Source organism: Rattus norvegicus, chromosome 13 (assembly GCF_021556685.1).
Source record: "Rattus norvegicus strain SHRSP/BbbUtx chromosome 13, alternate assembly SHRSP_T2T, whole genome shotgun sequence".
NCBI classification, from domain to species: domain Eukaryota; kingdom Metazoa; phylum Chordata; class Mammalia; order Rodentia; family Muridae; genus Rattus; species Rattus norvegicus.
In genome coordinates this window covers 77,715,258-77,740,143 of record NC_141546.1, presented here as the reverse complement: position 1 = coordinate 77,740,143, position 24,886 = coordinate 77,715,258, and the positions used below count along the sequence as shown (strand labels likewise).

The following is a 24,886-nucleotide window of genomic DNA, read 5'->3' as shown; positions in this document are numbered from 1 at the left end:
ATAGGCAATACTAAGTGTACTCAATTATCAGACTAAAACTGAAGTCATTGTGTTGGAATGTGTAGGGAGAGTGGGAGAAGTTGGCACGGAGTAGTAGACGGATATGATCATATTTTACTGGATACACATTAAAAAAAAAAAACCTCCAAGAAAAAGGTATATAATTAAGACAGAGAATGAAACCAGGGTGTCATTAAGAAGGATGAAAGTTTGGCGCCCTCTAAAGGCAACAGTTATAACTGCCCGGCTTTCCCCTGCCTTTAGCTCTTGTCCAGTGAAGGGTGTGGGAAAGGGGCAGGACTCTTTTCTTTCTTTCCAATCTGAAAGCTGAATTCTAAGTCGTCGTCATTCCGCCCTCCCCCGAGATTGCGGAAGTGTCAAGTTCATATTAATACAACTCCCTGTTGTACATAGCATAGCAGAAGAAGCAACGGGCTTTTGTGTTGAACTGAGAGTTTGAGCAAAGTCAGCAAAGTCAGTAGCACTCTGTTTCCTCCTTAGGACAAGGCTCTGAGACCGAAACTTCTTCCTGTTGTTTTATAAAACAAACTCCACCTTTGACCTCTCACCTTTGGCTTCTCACCTGCTCTATGCTTGCAAGGTAAGCCCCGGGTTGTCAGTTTTTTTTTTTTTTTCCCTTCAAGAGGAAAGAGTTTCCTAGAAACTACGCTTGTGGAAGGTGGACAGACAGTGTGTTTTTGCAGAAGGCATGTGATTTGCGTCTGAAGCCTGTTGAGGTAAGAGCAATGGGGTTAAGGAGATAGAAAACGGAGCGGAGTTGGAGTAGACCATCCAAAGGGAGTCACACGTGGCCCTCCAGTGGGTCCCACTCTAACCTTAGAATGATACAGAAGTGAGTTAAACTTGGAAACCCAGATAGAAAAAGCACAGTTCAGTGGTGATAAGGTGAATTAGTACATCATCAAATGGCAATCTCCCAGAAGTCCTAGCTGTGCTATTCCATATACTGGAAGCGTTTATTAACTGATCAGATATGAGGTGGGGTTTGGGCGTTACACAAAGGTCTAAGTTCAGAAACTCTGGTCTCCTTTCTAGCCAGAGAGCAATGCAATATTTCTCATGCTTTTGTGCTCCTTAGAACTGACAGAGATGGCACACCATGCATTTTCTTAGGCCTGCAAGTTTTAATTCACGGCTGGATTTTGCTTGGCGGTTAGTTGAATTGGGGTGGGGGGTTGTTTTTATTTGTTTGAGATTTTTGCAGCTTTTTCCCCCTTTCTTTTTGTGGATTTGTTTTTATTTTATGAGCTATTTTGTCTCAAATGAAATACTTTCAAACTTGAGAGAGAAAAATAAAACTACTTTAAGTGTGTATTTTCTAGAATTTTGGTCAAGGACACATACCTGGCTAGTCTCTGCTTCTATCTTGCCCATAACCTTCCCTTACTAAAATAAACCACATTTTCAAATGGCTACCACCATTAGCTCATGGTGCTTAAACACTAATATTGCAGTGTACAGATGTGCTTCCATTGCTAGTGTTACTAATCTTGGAACTGGTCCTAGAGTCCAGTTTTACCCCAGAGTTCACTCTAGACTGGGCACAATAGTGAATGAATTCCATTGCTGTTGGTCTATCTCACTAACATACTTTTACCAGTTCAACAAACAGCCACTTCTCCTGTGTCGTTTCAAAGACAGGGCACGGCGGAGATCCGACAACTTCAGACCTTCACCCAGAAATTCAAGTTGTTCTTCTCGGTGAAGGCCGTTTGTCCCTGGTTGAATGCCACCCAGGTGTTGACAACCCAAGGGAATCCACAGGTATGTTTCCCATGTTGGTCCAAACTTGCTGGTAGAATTTGTCTACAGGCGCTGTCTCTCTTAGGGAAAGAGAGTGGAAGGATAAACACCAGGTAAGTATTCGGTGCTGGGTCCTCGTATGTAAACATATTACATTGTTTACACAGCCCATTAACACAGGCAGCTTTCTCATTTACCAGTGTTGTTATTGTTGTTTTTGTGGTAGCGTCTAATAACTTCTCAGTAGCTGTCATGGTCCCTGTTCTATTGCTATGAAGAGACAGACATCATGACCAAGCCGACTCCACTCAGAAAGCATTTAACTGAGAGCTTGCTAACAGTTTCAGAAGTTTAGTCCATTATTATCATGGTGGGAAGGCAGTGGATTGGAGCTACTTTGTGATCCACAAGCAGAGAGCAGACAGACAGACAGACAGACAGACAGCCTCTGGGCTTAGCATGAGCTTTTGAAACTTCAAAGCCCACCCCCAGTGACACACTTCCTTCAATAAGGCCACACCCTCTAATCTTTCTAATCTTTTCAAATAGTCCCCCTCCCTGGCAACTAAACATACATGAACCTGTGGGTCCATTCTTATTCAGTAGCAAAGTTCAGAAGTTGCTGCCTCTGAGGTCCAGTCTCCTTTCGCCCTAACTCGCTCTAAACTAAGAGACTCCCAGATGGACTCAGTTGAAATGGAAGAGATAGATGAATGAGCCAGGTACAGGGAACCCCAACCTCACAGAGAGATGGACAGCAGTAAGTTTGAAATAGGAAGCCCTGAGAAGCCCCTCAGAACTGAGCAAAGGGACAGAGAGAGCCTTAGTGACGGGGTCACGGGATGTCTGATGCCCTCAGTTCAGCAGCACAGGCCCATGCCAGAAGTGACCTATGGCAGATTCCGCCTCTCAAAGCAGTGTGTGTATCCGCAGTGAGGAAACTCATGCTGGGTTTCTTTGGTTGGGCCCGTGGTCCTCACACACAGATGCTCTGCTGGACCCGTGGTCCTCACACACAGATGCTCTGTTGGGCCCGTGGTCCTCACACACAGATGCCCTGCTGGGCCCGTGGTCCTCACACACAGATGCCCTGCTGGGCCCGTGGTCCTCACACACAGATGCTCTGCTGGGCCCGTGGTCCTCACACACAGATGCTCTGCTAGCTCCCCAAGGCAAGCACCACTGTAATCGAGCGTGCACACAGAGTTGCTCTGCTGCACACCACACACTGCTTTACCAGGCATTCCTCCATTTTGCAAACTTCATATTTGAAAACTAGAAATTATCACCTCAGGCTTTGTGTTATTAACAAAGTCGTTATTAATGAAATAGAACATGTTTTCATACACTTCGTGACTGATGCTATTCTTTCCTCGGATAAATTGCCCATTCATGCCAATTCTCTCAATTGGTATCTTTATTGTTATTATTATTTGCTTTTATTGAAAATAGATTATTTTCTCATACAAATTTATTAGTTAATGTATAAGCTTATTTTACATATTAGGCATAGTAGTATTTGTGTATTTCAAAATATTTTCTCTAGATTACTAACTTTGTTTTTTAAAGGTTTGTTTGTTTTACAATTTTATGTATATGAGCATTTTGCCTGCATATATGTATGTGAGTTATGTGCATGATGAGTCATCAAGAAAGGCAGAAGAGGCCATCAGATGCTCTGGGACTGGAGTTACAGCCAGCTGTGAGGCACCATGCGTATGCTGGGAATTGAACGCAAGTCCTCTGCAATAACCAGAATTCTTAATCACTGAGCCATCTCTCTAGGAGAAGATTTAGAGAAGCAAGATGATAGTGAAAAGCCCCCTTACTATGGAGGGGTTATAAGAGTCCCGTGGTGCTAAAGTACTAGCTACACTCGGTAATAAAAACAACAGCTGGATTTAATTGAGCACTTACTAGTACCACGTGTACTTCTGAACCATCCTAACACATGCCAGTCATTTAAGCTTCACAAAAACCCTAGTGATCCTCATTGTCACCCCCACCTTACTGATGGGAAAAGCAAGGCACATAGAAGAGTGGCACCTAGCCCAAAGTCACGCAACTAACGAGAGGTGAGGCCACTACTTAAATCAAAACCGTTGACTTCCAGAGCCTCCAGTTTTTAATCAAACTGTGATTCAGCTTCCACCCAAAGATTAAGAGCCTTTAGTTAACATTAATAACATTTAATATTAGCAACACTACCTCAGCTGGTCAAGGGTTCTCTTCCAAAACTGCTGTACAGAGCTTTTCTTGACCTTCACACAGAGCGCACCATGGCCAAGAAAGTGGCAGTGATTGGAGCTGGAGTGAGTGGCCTGTCCTCAATCAAGTGCTGCTTGGACGAGAACCTGGAGCCTACCTGTTTTGAGAGGAGTAGTGACTTCGGCGGACTGTGGAAGTTTGCTGTGCGTAGTTCATCTTCCCATCCGAGCACCCAAAAGTCCAATCATGTGCGGCTCCTGGTCACTTGAGGTGGCATTAGCCTGCCTTGGTGGTCAATACAGGGGTTCACTGCAATAACCTAACTATGTGTGTGGCTTCGTGATAAATGCTGTGGGGGATGCGGTCTGGCATGTCCAGAGCCTTAGAAATAGGCAAGGCAGAGTCACGGGCACGGAGAAGAGAATAGAAAAGGAGTGAAATCTGATAATAATATCAGCATAGTTTGGGGGTATCTGATGGTTTCTGGATTTGGAAATTCTAAAAGTACAAGAGCACATCCAGCAAGCTGGCCAGTCTTGGTGAATGGAGAATGGATTACACACTGGGTGAGGATGAAGTTGGAGTTAAGCAGTGGTTAGTCAACTCCCAGACACTGTTCAGATCTTATGAAAGACTCATCCAATCTACACGTACTTACCATGTCTTTCTGTCCGGATATGATGGTGCACAAAACAGACACGGACCCCATCACCCTCCACATAGTTGAGAAGAGAACAGAAACAGTAAAGAGGCCCTGGCAGTGCAGTGGGAGAAGCTCTAAGATGCAGGTCACCAGTGTTGTGGGACCACAGTAGTTACCTTCAGCAAACCCTTGAGTCTTGGCAGGCTCCTAGGGGGACGGGACAGGGAAAGAACCCATTTGAGAGAGGGATGGAGATTGGAAATTGGAAAATGAAGCTCATTGGTACCTAGCTTATAGGTGCCTTTGATGTTTTGTTTTTGAGTGACAGAGACCAAGACCAGAGAATGAGTTAAGAGATACAGGAGGGAAACTAAGTTGCCAGCACATGATGAATATTCCTGACGGCTAGGATGGGAGGGAGGGGGAAAGGGCTAATGAGGGTGCTGGGGTTTGCTCCTAAACTTATCGTTCGATATTCTTAATGCTGACGGAAAGAATACAATCAGCAAATACGCATAGGATACAATGAGGAAAACTATCAAGTAAGGGGAGAAATGGCCAGAGTGAGTGGAGGGAGTCACTATGGCAGGTGAAGAAGGAGCAGACAGCCGAGACTGACCAGACGCCGTGCGTCCCTGGCATCATTTAAGAGCAATCGAGTTACTGTCATCACCTTCTTTGTGATGGGCCAAAAGACTGCATTTACTTACTCCAGCTCCAGTAAGGACATCTTACCATGGCAGATGGACACCCAATGCTGGGGTTTTTAGAACTCTATAAAATTACAAGTAGAATGCTCATTGCTTTGAACCCTTTCAGCTGGACACCCATGAGCCCCCAAGGCCACCAAGAGAATCTTCTCTTCTGCCTTGCTCCTTCTTTCCTTCTAACTAACCATACCTCCACTATAGGAAGCATCTGAGGATGGAATGACCAGGGTTTACAGGTCACTAGTGACAAATGTCTGCAAGGAAATGTCATGTTACAGTGACTTCCCATTCCACGAAGATTACCCCAATTTCATGAGCCATGAGAAATTCTGGGACTATCTCAGAGAATTTGCTGAGCACTTCGGCCTCCTGAAATATATTCGGTTTAAGGTAAGATGGGTTGGGTTATGGAAAACTCCTGAATGGAGGCCGCCTAGTCAGCAACCTCATGGAAATGAGATGATTAAGGAAACTTCACTTGAATTCTTTCCTCATTGTTCCTTACTTAAAGCATTAAAATACTGAATTTCCTGAGTCCTCCTCCAAATGTCAGCCTTGTTTAGGATGGGACTTAAGGTTTTTTTCCCTGAGAATAAAGTAAGAATAATTATATTTCTGAAACCCATTGAGAAGAAATGACTACAGCTCTCACCATAGAAATTATGATGGAAGAAAGTTTGCTCTTCTGACTTCTCTCTGCATCAGGAATTATAACTCGTTTCCTCCTCATCAAGAAAAATGGCCTGCTTTATCCTTCCAAGGAGGAGAGTCAGCTGTCCTAAGACCTGGTCCATGTATGAGTATCTGTGAGACGGCGCAGGCTACTTAATTTCTCTAAGAATGGGTTAGCTGATATTTACAGACCTGTGTCATCTGTTGGTCCATTTAAAATAGAAGGTGGGTATTACACCACTGTGTCTCTTGCTTACAGACTACTGTGCGGAGTGTAACTAAGCGTCCAGACTTCTCTGAAACTGGCCAATGGGAAGTTGTCACAGAGACAGAGGGCAAACAGGACAGAGCTGTATTTGATGCTGTTATGGTTTGCACTGGGCAATTCCTGAGCCCACGTTTACCTCTGGAGTCCTTCCCTGGTGAGTCAATTCTACCTGAGATCATCACTACTCTTTTGGGTTCTTCTAGAAGAAAAATGACTTGCTCATAATTGACAATAGTTTCCCAGGCTTAGAGACAGTGTTACATTTGCTTGGAAATTACACGCACAAAATTAATTTGAATGGTAAAAAAAAAAAAAAAAAAAAGTTCTGTTTTGGTTTGCGGTGTTACTATTTAGGTATTAATATAAATGCTGTGGCTGAAGCCTTACTGGACATATCTATTTCAAGTGCAGCAATCAAACAAGACTTAAAAATATCACATCTGTCATTTTTTAAAAAGCTGCTAATTTTGTGTGGGGGTGGTCCTTTGAAGCAGGGCTGGTCTATGATTCAAAAACACAATGTAAGAGACTACAGAAGTTTAACAGGTGGGTTTTAAAGGAAACAAAACAAAAACTATATATTTAAATGAATGCATTCACTTTTTAAAATTGCCTGCTATACCTCTCAGACCACGGTGTTTTGAAATCCCCTTTGAAAGCAACCAGTTGGGCACACTCTTTTTTTTTTATTAGATATATTTCTTAATTTTTTATTAGATATATTTCTTTACTCACATTTCAAATGTTATTCCCTTTCCCGGTTTCCTGTCCATAAGCTCCCCTCCCCCTCCCCTCCATCCCCCTTACTGCCCCCACACACACATTGCCCTGCACTGGAGGTCCAACCTTGGCAGGACCAAGGGCTTCCCCTTCCACTGGGGGCACACTTTGTAACACATTCATGATTGGCAAACCTTCCTCTCTGAGGTCATAATATAATTGCTTGTTTTTTTTCCATCTTTATTAACTTGAGTATTTCTTATATACATTTCGAGTGTGTTATTCCCCTTCCCGGTTTCCGGGCCAACATCTCCCTAACCCCTCCCCCTCCCCTTCCATATGGGCTTCCCCTCCCCATCCTCCCCCCATTACCACCCTCCCCCCAGCAATCTAGTTCACTGGGGGTTCAGTCTTGGCAGGACCCAGGGCTTCCCCTTCCACTGGTGCTCTTACTAGGCTATTCATTGCTACGTATGAGGTCAGAGTCCAGGGTCAGTCCATGTATAGTCTTTAGGTAGTGGCTTAGTCCCTGGAAGCTCTGGTTGGTTGGCATAATTGCTTGTTTAGAAACCTGACATCCATTCAAGTTCAAGTGTGGCAAATAAAATTAGGAAAGTAAGGATTACTATAATGTAGTGAAACTGTTCCTATTCTTTCAGGTTTTGGTGACCCTGAAAGCAATTAGAAAGTAAAATTTTGACTCTTTTATTTTGTATATGTGTACATGATTATGATATTTATTGTGTAGCATATACATGTGTTGGGGGGGGTAATAGGTCAAGATGCACAGAGGTAAGAGAGGGCTGCTGGGCGTCCTGCTCTGTCAACTTCCTAAGAGGGGGATGTTGGTTGTCCCACTCTGTCATCTTCCACCTTATTCCGGTGGGACAGAGTCTCTCACTGACCCTTCTACTAGGCTGAAAGCCAGAAGGTTCCAGAGACCTCCTGCCTCCACCTCCAACAGCTCCTGGGTTCCAGGCATAAGTGAGGCCACATCTAGCTTTTTACATGGATGCTGGGATCAAAACGCAGATCTTCATGTTTGCATAGCAAACATGCTTGCCCACTGAGCCGTCTCTCCGGCCCTTGATATTTTTGTTTTGGGGGTTTTATGTTTTTTGGGGGGTTTTTTGTTTGGTTGTTTGGTTGTTTGGTTTGGTTTTTGGTTTTTGTTTTGAGAAACAGAAAGAAATTATAAGAGTATGAAGGATAAAATTATAGAATTGCAAGAGGAAAAATTCAACATAAATCTTATAAAAATCGATCACAAATAGAATATGCTCAGGAATAGGGATCAAGTGACAATTCAATCCATAGTTTCTCAAGAAGCAGTATTGTAAGTGGTGTCTGGACTTGAACTCAGGGATTAAACTCAGATCATCTGGTTTGGTGGCTTGGTGGCATGACCCTTAGCCCACTGGACTATCTATTGACTCCTCATCGATGTTTTTACATATTTCCCTCTTCGATTAAACCTATTCCAGTCTATTTTGTTATAACTATCACATATGGATTTGTTTTATTGATTTCTATGTCAGATCTTTCTCCATCAATATACAGCAATAATGCTGTAGGTTAATTTAGTATCATACAATTTTTGCTTAATTAATTAATCTTACAGGGTTGTTTTCTAGGGGAGAATCCATGGAGTTTTCTCTATATAAAGTCATCTTACATGCAAACAATGAGAACTTAACTTCCTTCTTCCCAAACGAATGCTCTCATTCCTTCTCTTCTTCACCGTTCTCACCAGCAGTGCGGTGGACGAAAGTAGTAAACATAGGCGCCCGTGTGCTGTCCCGCATGGCAGACGGATGCTTTCAATTTGTTCCCACTTGCTACGATTTTATCCATGAGCTTATTTTACGTGAACTTTTCTTATATTCACGTGTACTCACCATGTGCATATCACAGTGCACATACAGAAGTCAGACGACAATTTGCACAAGTCATTTCTCTCCTTCCGTCACGTGGATTCTGGGAATTGAACCCAGGTTATCAGGCTTGTCAGCAAATACCTTTACCCCCAGAGCTATCCCTCCAGCTCTGAACAGTATTTTGAACAAGGCAGATTGTACAAGATCTGTGCTTAAGCTCACTGAATTTCCAGAAGAGTTGTCCTCCCTGCTTCTACTTATGGCAAGTAGTGATACAAGCACTGTGCTTCCCTAGTGTTGTGTACCGCAGAATTATAACGTATTTCAGGTCTGTTCATCCTGCTCTTCCCTCAGGAATCCATAAGTTTAAAGGACAGATCCTACACAGCCAAGAGTACAGGATTCCAGATGCCTTTCGGGGCAAGCGCATCCTGGTGGTTGGTCTTGGAAACACTGGCGGGGATGTCGCAGTGGAGCTCAGTGGAATAGCAGCACAGGTACTGTTTCTGAATCAGGGCCTGCATTCCCATCAGCATGGATAGTGGCTGCAGAGAAGCTACCAAGACTATAACTGCCTTCGCAATTGGCAAATTAAGCTGGCATGAGTGGAGGAAAGCCCCAAAGTTCTCTTTCAGAAAACACACTTCACAGAGTTTGACTATATCCAAAAGTCTACAGAAAAACTATGTGAACTCCTAATCACAGGCATTGTTCAAACGTGATCTTTAAGGGATGTGACCAATTAGGCAACCTGTCACAGAAGGCAAGGCCCTCTCTCCCTCTTCTCTCTTTCTCCCTCCTTCTCTGCCTCCCAGTCTTCATCGCTGCAGCTTGCACACCTACTCTTTTTTCCCTCCCCGAAACCATTTCTTACTTCTCTCTACTGGATTATGATCTCACTACAAAGGCTCAGCAGGCTTCAAACTCTTGCTCCAGACTCCCCATATCTGGGGCGCTAGGCACATGCACCCAACTCCTCCCACCCATCTTTCCTTTATACAAACCCTCTGTAATTCTGTCAAAGTCCTGCGTTAGAACCCAGTGGTGAGGTTGTTTGCCAAAGGTCTCCAACTCTTCTACTAGAAATCGGATCTGCTCTTTGTATTAATATAAAAGCAACCTTTAACTGTGTAAGTATATAAGCATGTGTGATGATTTTAGAATTTCCAAACAACTCACAAGTTAGAGATCTATTTCATGTGCATAATTTACAGGAAAGTTATTAGATCTCAAAAGAATAGGTTTATACTTAATTTAGTTACAGTTATTCTTCTGAACCTTACAATTCTGTATTATTTATATGTTTTAAAACTGCAAGACCAGAGCCTGAAGAGCTAGCTCAGTCACACGAATAAATGTTTGTAACAAAAGCATGAGATTAACGGTTCCATCCTCAGAGACTACATAAAAAGCCAGAATATATGTTCTGTCGGGAAAGCAGGTGTCTGGGGCTCAGCAGACAAACGGCCTAGCCTAATATATGAGCCCCAGGACCGAGCGAGAGACTCTGCCTCAAAAAACAAGGTAGATGGATCCTGAGAAATGACATCCGATGTTGAGCTCTGACCTTTGCATGAGTGCATGCACACATTGACACATATCTGCACCCATACGTACCCCAAACACACCTAAGATCACCAGACCAACAGATTATAACTACAAATATTACAGTTCTATCTCCACAATTCTAGAAATAATGTAATGAAGATACTAACATATATACATCAAATGACGTGTCTTTAGAATTATAGCAACAAGAGCATATGGCCACATATAGGTCTGTGTTAGAAAACCAGAATATAGTACATTTTAAACACATCAAAAGAAGTACTACAAAGTGGTGGACATGTGGTTATCATCTGTCTTTGTAGGTGTTTCTCAGCACTAGGACTGGTGCCTGGGTTCGCAGCCGCTCCTCAGTTGGTGGCTACCCTTTGAATATGATGCAGACAAGATGGCGCAACTTCCTCGCACGAGTTCTGCCCTCCTGCTTTGTAAGCTGGAATCAAGAGAGGCAAATGAATAAAATATTTAACCATGAGAACTATGGATTAAGCATTGCAAAAGGGTACTTAACATTTTTATTTCATGGGAAAGCTTCAGTTTCTTTTAACCGTTTTTACTGCTATGTATACATTTTAATTATTGGTGGAGTAGCATCAACTGTTCAAAGCCAACCTCCTTTTTTCCTCTCTCTCCCTGACAGTCACTCTTCTCCAACCTTAATGGTCACCGTTCTGATCTTAGGGAAATGAATGGGCTGCACTTACATTTTTTAGCTTAATGTATTTCATGTAATATAGTTTTGAGTCTCTCCATTTTTCTGTAGATGAAAGATTCCATTCTTCTTTAGGCTGAAAATACTGTCTGTCTAAAATACTGTCTGTCTGTCTGCCTCTCTCTCTCTCTCTCTCTCTCTCTCTCTCTCTCTCTCTGTGTGTGTGTGTGTGTGTCACACTTTTATTCATGCATTTGTTGATGAGCACCGATATTGACTCTACACCTAAGGTACTATGAATAAGAAAATGGGAATACAGACATCTCTTTGGAATGTTGATTTTATTATTACTTTGGGATATATTCCCAGAAGTGACTAGGCAGATCATATGGTGGGTCTAGTCTTAGTTTTTTAATGTTTGGTTGTGTGGGTTTTGTTGCTGCTGCTGCTGCTGCTGTAGTTGTTGTTGCTGTTGTTGTTTTTGGAGCCTCCATATAGGCTAAACCAGGTGACATTCCCACCACAAGTGCACATATTCCATTTTCCATACAGCCACCCACATTTTTTTTTAGAAAAGCAATAGTCATTCTAACTGGGGTGAGATAGCATCTTGTCATTTTGATTTGGATTTCTGATGGGGAATTTTAAATCAGCATCTCTTGTTCTGTATTAATCAGAACTCTACATGCTCAATAGGGACAGCATTGTCTTAGTTTCTCCTGTTATAAACTTATTGCCTTAAGACATTGTCCATCAATTTCCACAGCAGTCCTTGAAACAACCATATTCTCTGCCTAGTGTTCACAGTAGTGAATTCACAATGCTACAATAAAATGAAAGAAAAAACTTTTAATTCCAGTTTGAAAGGAAACTTAAATTGGCTCTGAGGCATCTTGAAACTGCTATTATCCAGAAATACAATGCTTATGGCATCCATGAGTATAAATGGTTGGCTCTCACCACATGTAATAATAAATGCCTAGTCTGACAGTGATTAGAGGTAGGGATTCCTAATAAGAGTCCCTGAAGTAATGTGTCTTAATATAGTACTTTATAGAATTATGTATGGAAAAACGTTAAACTTCATGTCATGACATTAAATGTGATTTTAATATATGCCAAACTCAAATATGCTTTAGCAATATCTATTTTGAAGTATAAAAAAATATGGCAGAGATGGTGTGACCTGTCAGTTTTATAGAGACCATATGTCTGAAGTAGTGATGGAAATAGCCCTCCATGTTAACAGATGAATAGTGTTTAATTTTAGAAGATAGTAACGTACTGACTTCCTCTTGACCTAATATGACTTCCAATGACCTGGGTGATGTGGAACCCCAAATTGATCATCAAACGGTTGGTGGTATATTCTATGCTTATACTTTAAGCATTGCTATATCAGGGGTATAGCTCAGTGGGAAACCATTTGCCTGGTATGTGTGAAGCCCCTGGTTCGATCTCCACACAAAAAGGGGGGTGGGGGAGGGAAGGAAGAAACAAAAACAGAAACACTATTCTAGAAATGAATTAGACTGCTCATAAAGGTATCTGTTACCAAGCCTGAGAACCCAAGCCCAGTCCCCAGAACATGTATTAGAAAGAAAGAACTGGGCCCTGCAAATTTTCCTCCTCTTCCTCCTCCTCCTCTCTCTCTTCTATTTATTTTGCTATCTCTCTGTATGTATGTATGTATGTATGTATGTATGTATGTGTATGTATGTATGTATGGCTCAATGTAATTTTTAAGGGAATTGTAAATCAAGTCAGGAAAGGGTCATTTTCCACTTGCCTTCTCCAGAGAGCATGGAGGCAGCATGTTATAAACACAGTGATTGTTTATCAGATACCCAACTTCAAATTAAATACTGCTCGACTCACTTCCTTGGCTTGGCAGATAATCTAATTCAATTGACTGAAGGAAAAGCATTCGCTAAGTCTCTTGTAAGTAACTATAGTGAATTTTTTTCCTCTCTCCAAGGAAAAAACCAAAATTTATTGTGAATGATGAACTACCAACTTGTATCCTCTGTGGGAAAATCACCATGAAAACCAGCGTGAAGGATTTTACAGAATCCTCTATCGTCTTTGAAGATGGGACAATAGAAGCCAACATTGATGTAGTGATCTTCACTACAGGATATGAATTTTCTTTTCCCTTTTTTGAAGAGCCTCTCAAAAGCCTTTGCACAAAGAAGGTCATACTATACAAGCGAGTGTTTCCCCCAAATTTGGAGAGATCAACATTAGCCATCATTGGCCTGATCAGCCTTACTGGGTCTATCTTAGTGGGCACAGAGTTCCAAGCACGGTGGGCCACGAGAGTATTCAAAGGTATGTCGGCTTTATTTAAACACAGATGCCAGCAATTGAATCTTAAAATTAGTGCCTGCCGTTTACCTAAAGCCAAACAGATGTGAGCTAAAATAAAATAAAATACTAGCAGCATACTTAATGAGCAATTAATCATATATGTGTGTGGCATTATAAGAGATGTGCATATGTCATTCCATGTGACTGAGGGCAAGCTATGCTGAGTCTCTGGATGGGATAAGAATTGCTGTGAAATACCTAAAGACTATACATGGACTGACCCTGGACTCTGACCCCATAGGTAGCAATGAATATCCTAGTAAGAGCACCAGTGGAAGGGGAAGCCCTGGGTCCTGCTAAGACTGAACCCCCAGTGAACTAGTCTATGGGGGGAGGGCGGCAATGGTGGGAGGGTTGGGAGGGGAACACCCATAAGGAAGGGGAGGGGGGAGGGGGATGTTTGCCCGGAAACCGGGAAAGGGAATAACACTCGAAATGTATATAAGAAATACTCAAGTTAATAAAAAAAAAAAAAAAAAAAGAATTGCTGTGAAAGTTGCCCACATAGAGACGAGAGTCCTTTAATATAGAAAAGAATATTAAACTAACAAGAAACCGTGCTTTAAGACCTAAACCAAATTACTTTGAAGTGTGGCTTTACTCCTTTCCTAAACATTTGGTGAGATGCTTGAACGAGGCCCACATCCTCATAATTTCCCTTTTGATCCTGCCCCATAACTGCTCATGAATGCCTATAAAGTATTTGACCCTGGGAATTACTTGATTAATTAAATGATGTCAGTTATCATTTCAAGAAAATAAAGGGTCTGGAAGCTCAGTTTGTGGGGTCCAACCCAGCACTGAAACTCATCAGCTGGGTAAAGACCTCTTGAGATCTTAAGATCTCGGGTCCTTCATCTGTATATTTATGTCCAGCTCTGTTGTTTTGGAGGGTCAGTTTTCATTTATTTTGTTTGGAGGGATTTTGAGACAGGGCTTCTCTGTGTAACAGCCCCAGCTGTCCTGGAACTCAGTTTGTAGACCAGTCTGGCCTCAAACACTCAGAGATCTCCCTGCCTCTGCCCTGCAAGTGCTGGGATCAACAGGCATTTGCCACCATGACTGACCCTTTTGTCAAGATTAATTTATTCATGTGTTTTATATATATATATATGCTCTATATTTATTCACACCAGAAGAGCGAATCAGATCCCATTACAGATGGCTGTGAGCCACCATGTGGTTGCTGGGAATTGAACTCAGGACCTCTGGAAGAGCAGCCAAGTGCTCTTAACCACTGAGCCATCTCTCCAGCCCATCAAGGGCTTTTTAATGGGCACTTTGTACAATGCAGTTGGCAGAGTACTTGACCCACCATGAAGCCCACTAAGCGATAAGTGCTGCTCTTACTGTTGGCATCCCACCACACCACTCAGATTAGCAAGTGTTTTAAAGATCTTGCAGCCATGTTGCCTTTAAATATAAGTAGCTTTCTCATTTGGGCCAAACAGGTTTCCCTTAATAAATAAAAACCAGTAATCTCACACTGTAATTGCGATAGACATCAACCACACTTGAAAGCCTGTGCTTGTGGCTGAAGAGACGGCTCGGAGGCTAAGAGAACTTTATGCTCTTGCAGAGAACATAGGTTCAGTTCCCAACACCTGCATGGCAGCTTACTCCCAGTATCAAGGGATCCAGTGCATACATGTAGGCAAAACACTCATACACAGAAAATGATACATATTTATTAAAAGCAGCCTGTTTTCTCCTAGGTTAATACATATTCAATATCTACATGTATATTTAATGTATATGTATGTTTTCATGTGGGATTATTTAATACGTATTTTCTTGTGCTAGGGTTTGAACACAGGGTCTCGTACATGCCAGACCAACACTCTATCCCTCAACTACACTCTCAGCTTTCTTCTTTCTTGTTTTCTTTTTCTTTCTCTTTTCTTTATTCTTTTTTTTTTTGAGATAAGAATCTACTAAAATTTCCAAGCTGACCTTGAGCTTGTCACCTTCCTGCTTCAGTCTCCTGAGCACCTCAAATCATTGGCCTTCACCACAAGCCTAACTGCAGACATGCTATTTGAATGGAGGGGGAGGATAAGACACAATTAGAAGGTTCTTATATAAATAAAAAATTCAATAAAAAACGGTCCTTATATTGCAGGGAAAAGAATCGCAACCTTTCATTAAATTATCAAAAAAATGTATTTCTTTAAAGCCAATTAAAGTGCTTTTACAACATTAACCAATTACATTAAAACCACAGAGGACTCTTTAAATACCTAGGGGTTTATGCATAATGAGCTGTTAAATGCTTATTAAAATGATGCAGTTGGCAAGACACAGCTTGATTGGCTCACACCACATAAGTAATTGTGAGGTCTACTGGAGAGCTTCCAAGACGCACTTCAACTACCAGAGTCTTGCTAGTCTTAGACAAGATAACAAAACCCTGGCAGAAAACATAATGCAGAGCTGCTCAGACCTAACTCTGAGGGTCTAGAGCTGCCATTTGGTATGAGGTAGAGCAGGACTGGCAAGAACAAGATGGGGGATAGAGTAGATTACTGAGGTCACAAGTAGCCCAAGGCAAGTAAGAAAAGCTGGAGGAGGGGTGGACAGATTCATATAAAGTAGGCAAGGGTATAGTTCCAGAAAACCAAAGGGACAGAATGAGATTTTAGAGGCTGGGAGCTGGGTCACTAGAGAGAAGGGTCAGAGCCCATGCTGATAGGCTAAAATCTGGTTTAGATGTAAAAGGAACAGGAGCAGAAGTCAAGATCTGAAGCTGTCCTAAGGTTTGTCACTGCTCTAGAGGCTGTGGGGCCTGGGAGAATGGAGCCAATCAATAAGGCAGACTAAAGTCTTATGCAATAGCCAATTTTATTCAGAACCTTGGTTTATACTCTAAGGGTTACAACAGGTTGAACGAGTAACGTTCTCATGAGTTCAAGCTGATCACAAGGACGAGTTCCACGTGGCCAAAAACGTATTTTTCTGTAGAGGCATAGAAAGGGTAATTTAAACATTTAACTAAATACCAACAGCAAACAATAACGGATAACCTGAAGTAAACACATTCCCATACAATACACCTGGGAGAAGCACAAAAACTCATTCCAAGAACAATTCCATGTTTTTGAAGAAACTGAGGTCACGAGACTTGTTTTCTTGGAGTGTTCTAGGAAGCACTCGGTTTTCTCCTCTCTCAACTCCTTTCCTAGACTGAGTCCCAACAGAGGTGGTCCTCACAACATGCACAGACAGAACTCTGAGGCTGAGACTGACCCGCCGGAGACCTCCCAGTAACAAAATGAAAGATGTGTCCAAAGGTGGCCGCTCAGACTGGTTCCATTTAAATGAGTGCCTTTAAAACACACACACACACACACACACACACACTCAAGTATCATAGGAGTGTTAAGCAGTATAATACAGTGTTGAGAAGGAAAGGGGGTATGACAGTAGATGTGGAGGAACTACAGCAGTTGCTGGAGCCGATGTGCTGTCCGGGGTGGGTGGCGCGGGGCTGAGGATTGAGCCATCCAGCACCATCTGAGAATCTAGCAATGAAGTTCCCTGGTTAACCGGATTTTACATCCAGAGAGTTTCTTGTGTACTGTGGTTACTGAGATCCAAGGTTGGAGCAGAAGGAGGCCAGAAATGAGAGGATGCAGAATTTAAGAAAAAGAAAAGCTAACATCTTTCCCATTGCTTCCGATCTTCCTCATAGGGCTCTGTAATATACCTCCATCTCAGAAACTGATGGCCGAAGCCATTAAAAAGGAAGAGCTCATTAAAAGGTATGAAGTACAGCCTGCTGTAGGGGATCATTAGTAAATTCTACTCATCTGCCTGTGACTCGGAGCAACTGACCCTGTCTTCCTGCCTTGCCTTCACGTGGTCCCAGGAATTCCATTCTGAATGTAATTACTTCCCACCTCAAGGTTAGGCTTTGTCCATACTTACCTCTCTAGCTTCTTCCTCCTTAAACTTGATGAGCCCCCAAAATTAGATCTCACTCCTAGATGACCTCATCCTGGCCTGTGGCTTTAAATACCATCATGTAATTGATTACTCAAGTAGTCCTCCTGCCTCAGCCGCCCAGGTAGCTGGGATTATTCATTTCCCTGTCCACATATGAAACGCTTTCTGATCTAGTCTTTCATCAACAACATCTTATTTGGACTGACCAGGCTTTAGCCTCATGTCATGCTCAAACACCAAAAGCCATTTCCTAAATGCTTCCCTTCCCACCTCCTGTAACAAAGAATTTGCCCTCACAGCTATGATTGCTAAATATCCCTCAGCCCCACCCCCCCACCCCCACCCCCACCCCCACCCCCACCCCCACCCCCACCCCCACCCCTGCCTTGCTATTTCTTCCTGACTTAGAAAAGCATTCCCAACGGAAGTTTGGCAGTAACAAAATAGGCTAGAGAGTCGATCTTATGACTTGGGAGATGCAGAACAGGGAGTGAGTAATGAATGCCATTCATCTTTTCTGCCATAGGGGTGTGATTAAAGATACCAGCCAAGACAAACTCGACTTCATTTCCTACATGGATGAGCTCACTCAGTGCATAGGCGCGAAGCCCAATATTCCACTTCTGTTCCTTAAGGACCCAAGATTGGCGTGGGAAGTTTTCTTTGGACCATGTACCCCTTACCAATATCGCCTAATGGGCCCTGGAAGATGGGACGGAGCCAGAAATGCCATCCTGACCCAGTGGGACAGGACTGTGAAACCACTAAAGACTCGAACTGTTCCTAAGTCCCAGGAGCCTGCCTCCCTCTCACGTTACTTAAAAACTTGGGGGGCACCTGTCCTGATTGTCTCTCTTTTACTTATCTACAAGTCTTCACTGTTTCTTGAACTGGTGCAAAGTAAGCTGCAAGGAAGGTTTTCCCCTTCCCGAATACTGTGGTACATCCCCCAGAACTCATGAGTTGGTCTCCAGTTTGGCAATGGAGGAAGTTATCTGGGACATCCCTTAAACAGACTAGTGCTGCTCTCAAACACTGGATCAGTCTCCATAGGGCAGGTTGTCATAAAGCAAGGCTGCCTCTTATCGCTTTTTCATGCATTTATTTGTGCCCTTTGACCTTTCTACTATGTAATGACATAGTACAAACCTCTCACCAGAAGCTGCCACTGTGTCCTTGAGCCCTCCAGCCTCCAGAATCATGAACAAAATAAACTTCATTTACCCATTTTATGTATTCCGTTGTGATGATGGTCTGAGATGCCTCATTCCTAACCACTGAAGATTAATATGATTGCTTGTGAAATCTGCATCAAGACACGAGAGTTCTACCTCAAGTACCTTGGCATGCCTACTCTCTTCCCACAGTGTCTTCCAAGTTGATGTCCAGTCACCTCTTACCAAAATTCCAGGATTTTCTACATTCTACATTTCTCACATTGCTTTCTAATGCAGACTATGCCCCCTACCTAAAATTGTTCTAAATAAACATATTACTATTTCTAAAAAGGTCCTGGATGAAACAAGATGAAACTCAAATTGGCTATTTTAGTAGTAGTAGTAGTAATAGTAGTAGAGTAGTAGTAGAGTAGTAGCAGTAGTAGTAGTAGTAGTAGCAGCAGCAGAAGTAGTAGTAGAGTAGTAGTAATAGTAGTAGTAGTAGTAGAGTAGTAGTAATAGTAGTAGTAGTAGAGTAGTAGTAATAGTAGTAGTAGTAGTAGCAGCAACAGCGTGTGTGTGCGTGTGTGTGTGTGTGTGCGTGTGTGTGTGTGTGTAATGTGTAAGGGCACACATGTCATGGCACATGTGTTGAGGTCAGAGGACAGCTTTACACAGTGCATTATCTTCTACTTTTATGTGGGTTCAAGAGACAGAACATAGTATGCCATGCAGGTAAGGTAAACACCTTCAGCTGCTAAGTCATTTCACAAACCTGTGAAGTTTTAATGTAGAGATTATGTTAAACGATATGAAGGAGGGATTATAATGAAATGTCTGCCTCAAATGACTGGTAACAATGGGTTTACTATCTTGGAACCTGAAAAAGCAAAGAAAGGAAGCAGTTATTAAAAACATGCCCACATAGCAAAAGCCACCTAACACTAGCCACAGTGTTCAGTCAAGTGATAAAGAAGACAAAACATGAGGACCCCAAAAAGTCAAACCCTCAGGGAAAAAAAGTCTTTTTTGCTAATTAATCTCCTGACAATGTTATCCAGTGGCTGAATCCAACCTAAACCCAGAGGGTAGGTCCTCCCACTAACATTGTCCAACAGTCTCCTATGGTTATCTTGTTGCGTACAGACTTTTCTGAAACTCCAAGGCACAGCAGATCACCTCAGTGCAGAGATCACAGCTCACATCCTACTCTGTTATTACTCTTTTCTCACAATGATGTCCTAGTTATTTCTGTCCCTGGGATAAAGGACCCTGGCAGAAATCAATTTAGAGAAGGGTTTGTTTTAACTCGCAGTTCCACATTACAATTTATAGCAGAAAAGTCAAGGTGGCAGAACTTAAAACATCTGGTCATATCACATCCCAGAAAAATTAATACATGCATATTTAATGTTCAGGCAACTTTCTCTACTTTTGTACAGATCGTGGCCCAGACCATGGAATGGTGCTACCCACATTCAAAGTGGGTCTTACCTCATAAACATACTTAATAAAAATCCCTCACAGGCATACCTGTAGGCCAACCTATCTAGGCAATTACCCATTGAGAATCTATTTCAAGATGATTTTAAGTTGCGTAAGAGTGACAATTATAAATACCTATCATGTGTAAAATCACATGACTTTTTGTTTGAGAGAGTTTGGAGTTTTGTGGGGTTTGGTGTTTTGGGAGTATTTGGGTGGGGGTAATATAGAGTCTCAGTATATGGCTTTGGCTGGACTAAAACTCTTGGTATAAACTGGCCTTGAACTCTTAGAAATCTTCCCACCTCTGCTCAACTGCTGTAATGTAAAAAGTGCCACCAAACCCAGCTGTCACTTGATGTTTTATATCTCATAATAAATGATGGATCCTTCTCATTTGTCGTTATTTTATCCCAAGCATTACTTAATACAAAGCACATCTAAGTCCATATTTTGATTATTGAATGAATAAGTAGTGACTTCATAGACTAACATTTTTCATCTGACTTCATCTGTCCCGGTTCTCCTGCCAACACAATGCCTCACCTCCCATTAACTTAGCCTTGTAAACAGACAAGGACCCTCTACCAAGGGTTACTGTTTAAGTGGAAGACAGTCCACGGGGCAATGAGAGGAACTCTAACTGCTGGGACACAAGCATGTTGCTTAGGATGACTAATCAGGAGGAATACGGACTAACCAGAACTAATGAGAAGGAGACCTGGATTTTGATCCCAGCTCCCTTGTGAGCTCTGAGGCCTTGGCCAAATTACTTAGCCTCCGTGACCTCATCTGGAAAATGGTGGCACTCACTACAGGCAACTTATGATAAGCATTGCCTGAAACACACAGAGTATGTCATTCAGAGTAAGCTAACCGCCGATTGTTTCAAATATTCCATTCTCTGAATTAAAAGATTAGGAAACTACCACTATTTCCTGTTGCTGTTTTCCTGCAGTATAACCAGGAGGTATGGCCTTTGCTTCCCACGAGTTCTCCATAGCAATGCTTTCTAGCTAGTATTGCTGTTCTGTTCCTGGATCCCCCATCATCATTCCCTACTTATGCCCTCCAACATGCAACAGTAGGAGAACATTAACAAGGGAGGAACTGTTTTCAGACATTAGAAGTGTCCCTTCTTTTAGAGTTGGTTAATGTGTCTAGGTTCCTACTGACAACTCCCCAGTACAAGGGGCACTTAATTTCAAATCTTCCAAACCAACTAAAGCTGACCAACCACAGACAAGTCTCTGTCTGTGCTATTGGTGTCTCTCATCGAGTCCCTTAGGAAGCAAGCAGAGCTAAGATGTCTTTATTAGCTTACCATGACTTAGATGTATAATATGCTGTATTTTCCTATGTATAAATTTCCAAATAAGAAATCAAAGTGTCAGAGAAGTAATTCTTCCTTGTGCACACAACAAATAGGGGAGAACCCAGGGATCTGAACACTTAAAGCCAAGGATATTTCACTGGCTCCCTTGAGAGGCAATGCCATTGCCTCCAGACACCTCAGCTTATCTGTCACTGAAGCCCTAACATGAGCACTGTGGCTCTGCCTCCTCCAGGGAGTCTTCTTTGCTCACTCCTCTTCCTCTTCCTCCTTGCTACCTCTACACTTTCAACAGATTTCTAAATATTGTGGGTACCACACGCCATGACTCCAGCACTCAAAGAACAGATAGATGGTAGCAGGAAATGGCCATCATAACTGGATGCATTTTAAAGGATTATAAGAATCTCATAATAAATAAGAGGCTTGATCATGACTTCAGCATCAGAAATGAACCTAAATATTATGAAAATAAGTGTGCTTTGTCTTTTATTTAACCACATAGTGATTATAACTGGGATTGTTGGACAACAAGTGGTGCCTTGTGACAGTTTACATGACAGCAACTTAGAACAATCTCCGGTCTCACACTACTTTGAAGGCTAGGCTATAAGATGAGTGATTATTTTAAAAAGCTTTTATTACATGTATTTATTATGGGTGTGCATGCGGATCCCAGGAGGCACATGTGGAGGTCAAAGATAACTTGTGGGCACCTACTCTCCTTGTCTACCATGCCAGCTTTAGAGGTCAAACTCAGGTCATCAGGCTTGGGCTTAGAGGCAAACTTTTTACCTGCTGAGACAGCTCTTGATCCCAAGATTACTGATACTTTTAATAGTCAAAGTGTGATTGTTAACTGTTGCAGTATATTTAATGATAGTGTGAACCCCCAAATTATTTACTGGGGAAAAAAAACCTGTTTCAAGTTCTTGTGTGGCTCAGCCCTTAGCACACACCTTTAATCACTCTGGTTGGAATACAGACACACCCTTAGTATTCACCATTAGTCCAAAACAGTGAAAATAAAGCTAGTTCATAGAAGGAAACACACATATTTGAAAGTGGTATCTAATTGAGAGGCAGACAAAGTGGCAAATCAGAGAAAAATTTGACAGAATAGGAAATGACCAACTCTTATGAGAAGAGAGAGGAAAGAGAGGCTACTTAAGAGAGAGCAACACAGAGAGAGAGGAGTAGAGGAGGCAGTTTTATTGGGGGAGTTTTAAAGAGTCAAGTTAAAGAGAGAACAAGCTATAGACAGGTAGAGACAGAGCAGGCCAGAGAATGAGAAGGAGCTGGAAGATTAGAACAGATTTTCAGAGTTAATTTGAGGCCAAGCAGAGCAATTCAGTCACAGTCTGAGAGAGAATCTCAGTATTTGAGATTGAGTCAGTCAGCTTGGAGAGGAGTTTGAGGCAGAACAGATCAGAAAAAAATATTAGGAAGGGGCAAGCTTATTGAGCAGCAAGTCTCGGAGCCTGAAAACACCCTAGGCCTAGATTAGAGTGTACAGAAGCTCAAAGCTTCTAGGACCAGACCTAGGTTAGCAGACAGAGGTAATAAGCCTGGAGATGGCAGTTACTTCAGGCAAATAATGTACTTTTATATACAACACTTAGTGAAACAGAAGTTGTGGGTTGGCCTGGTGTTGTTTGTATTTTGATGGGAAATACGCTTCCCCAAGAGGGGCTGCCTAGGACAATCATGGTACTCAGGTGACTTCATCAGGACCTTCTTCCCATTTTAACTAATAAAATAAAGGCCGGGGCCAGTGATTGGACAGGGGAAGGGAAGATGGAGCTGAAGCACATGGCCTGGAGAAGCCGCAAGTTATAAGGAATCTCATAGCTGGGCAGCAGAGTAGTGTAGGGGAAGATCTGCCCAATCGAGGCAGGAAGCTTGTAATCACATAATTTGAGCTGTGTTTTCATTGTACAGGCTTATCTGGGTTGGCGAATTTACCACCACAGAAATAGTTATTAAAACTCTCCCAACCAAAAAAGCCTAAGGACAGATGGTATTAGCACAGAATTCTACCAGACTTTCAAAGAAGAGCTAATGTCAATTCTCCTCAAATTATTTCATAAGATAGAAACAGAAGAAACATTTCCCAATTTGTTTTATGAGACCACAGTTACCCAGATAATCAAAGCACAGAAAAACTTAACAAAGAAAGAGAACTACAAACCAATTTCCCTTATGAACACAGATACACATTCTCAATAAAATACTTGCAAACCTAATCCAAAAACATTAATTTAAAAAAAAGATAACGCACCTTGATCAAGTAGACTTCATCCCAGAGATGCAGTGATGGTGCAATATATAAAAATCAATAAATGTAATCCACCATATAAACAAACTGAAAGAAAAAGAAACACACAATCATCTCATTAGATGAAGAAGGGTCTCTTTGACCTCAACAGAAGAAAGGATAAAGAAAATGTGGTATATTTACACAATAAGTGACTCAGCCATTTAAAACAAGGCATCATGAAATTTTCGGGCAAATGGATGGGACTAGAAAAGAGTCATCCTGAATGAGGTAACCCAGACCCAGAAAGATAAATATGGTGTGCAGTCACTTATTAGCAGATTAGCCTTTAGGTAAGTGGTAACCAATTACAATCCATATACCCAGAGTAAAGAAGAGAGGTGAGGGGGAGATGCATCTATCTCCCTGGGAGGAGGAAATAGAACAAATTTTACCAGTGGACTGGGGACAGGTAGAGACAGAAGCAGGAGGGATGGGGCTGAAGGGGAGATGGGTTAGGGAGAGTACAGGGAGAAATGGCTGTAAGCGGGGAGCATTTGGGAGGGGGCTGTAGTGTGGAAACCTAGTGCAGTGGAAGCTTCCTGGAATGTACAAAGTGATCCTAATGAGGACTCAGTAATGGGGAAGATAGAGCCTCATTCAGCCATCTCTTGTAGCCAGGCAAGTCTTCCAGTGGAGGGACCGGGTTGTAATCAGCTACTCGAAGGGGTCCCATGGAAATCTCCAAACAACCCAGACTGTTACTAATACAAAGGGTCACTCTTGAAAAACTGACAGTGGGACCCCATTGCCAAGAACAATACCCATAAAATCCATTGAACATGGGGAAGTCGAGCTGGTGCCTAGATGGAACCTTACCCCTACCTTCTAGTCTCCTTGGTGCAGGAAGATCTTCTGTAGGCTACCAAAATAGAAACATGGATACCAACCCTAGCCACAAAACATTTGGCCTTCAATCTCTCCTGCCTGCAAAATATGCTACAGCAATGTTGGCTCTGAACTTGCAGGAGTAACCAACCAAAGTCTGATTTAATTTAAGGTCTACTCCATGAGAGGGAACCCATGCCCAACACGGCTTGAGTAACCAAGAAAGAGAGACTCGATAGCCCAGAAACTTAGAGTGTCTTGGTTCAGTATCCATTACTGTGAAAAGACACCATTACCATAGCAGTCCTTATTTTAAAAAGCATCTAGTTGGGGCTGTCTTACAGTTCAGAGGTTTGGTTCATTGCCATCAT

At 42.2% G+C, this 24,886-nt stretch overlaps 1 protein-coding gene and 1 long non-coding RNA gene across 11 annotated transcripts in view; one reads left to right on the top strand and one right to left on the bottom strand.

The window, feature by feature from the left end:
* Positions 1-368: 368 nt before the first annotated feature.
* On the top strand, positions 369-18,631 carry Fmo4 (flavin containing dimethylaniline monoxygenase 4). 5 transcript variants are annotated; one of them, XR_015635080.1, is made up of 10 exons: positions 369-601; positions 1,659-1,785; positions 4,036-4,175; positions 5,527-5,715; positions 6,257-6,419; positions 9,217-9,359; positions 10,734-10,930; positions 13,059-13,411; positions 17,142-17,355; positions 17,922-18,631. XR_015635080.1 is itself a non-coding variant. In XM_087579986.1 (10 exons), the coding sequence occupies exons 3-10, from the start codon at positions 4,044-4,046 to the stop codon at positions 18,355-18,357; spliced, it is 1,683 nt and encodes a 560-aa protein (XP_087436112.1). In that variant the 5' UTR covers positions 369-737; positions 1,659-1,785; positions 4,036-4,043; the 3' UTR covers positions 18,358-18,631.
* Positions 10,583-24,886, bottom strand: part of LOC134481577 (uncharacterized) — an 85,685-nt gene continuing 71,381 nt past the window's right edge. For 2 of the 6 annotated variants that reach the window (XR_015636107.1, XR_015636110.1), the window contains exons 3-6: positions 23,652-23,735; positions 19,328-19,432; positions 15,404-15,484; positions 10,583-10,861 (exon numbers count right to left, since the gene is read on the bottom strand). This is a non-coding gene — a long non-coding RNA (uncharacterized LOC134481577). Of the gene's footprint in view, positions 10,862-15,403; positions 15,485-16,272; positions 16,406-19,327; positions 19,433-23,651; positions 23,736-24,886 lie in introns of those variants that run through there. The other 4 variants (XR_015636108.1, XR_015636111.1, XR_015636109.1 and 1 more) reach the window with 3 other exon arrangements.

What these genes read in the sequence shown, in the direction of transcription:
- Fmo4 (XM_087579986.1), top strand. Translation starts at nt 4,044, where the DNA reads ATGGCCAAGAAAGTGGCAGTGATTGGAGCTGGAGTGAGTGGCCTGTCC. An exon ending in TCAGTGGAATAGCAGCACAG is followed by an intron (nt 9,360 to 10,733) that starts GTACTGTTTCTG and finishes CTGTCTTTGTAG; the next exon opens with GTGTTTCTCAGCACTAGGAC. An exon ending in GGCCACGAGAGTATTCAAAG is followed by an intron (nt 13,412 to 17,141) that starts GTATGTCGGCTT and finishes TCTTCCTCATAG; the next exon opens with GGCTCTGTAATATACCTCCA.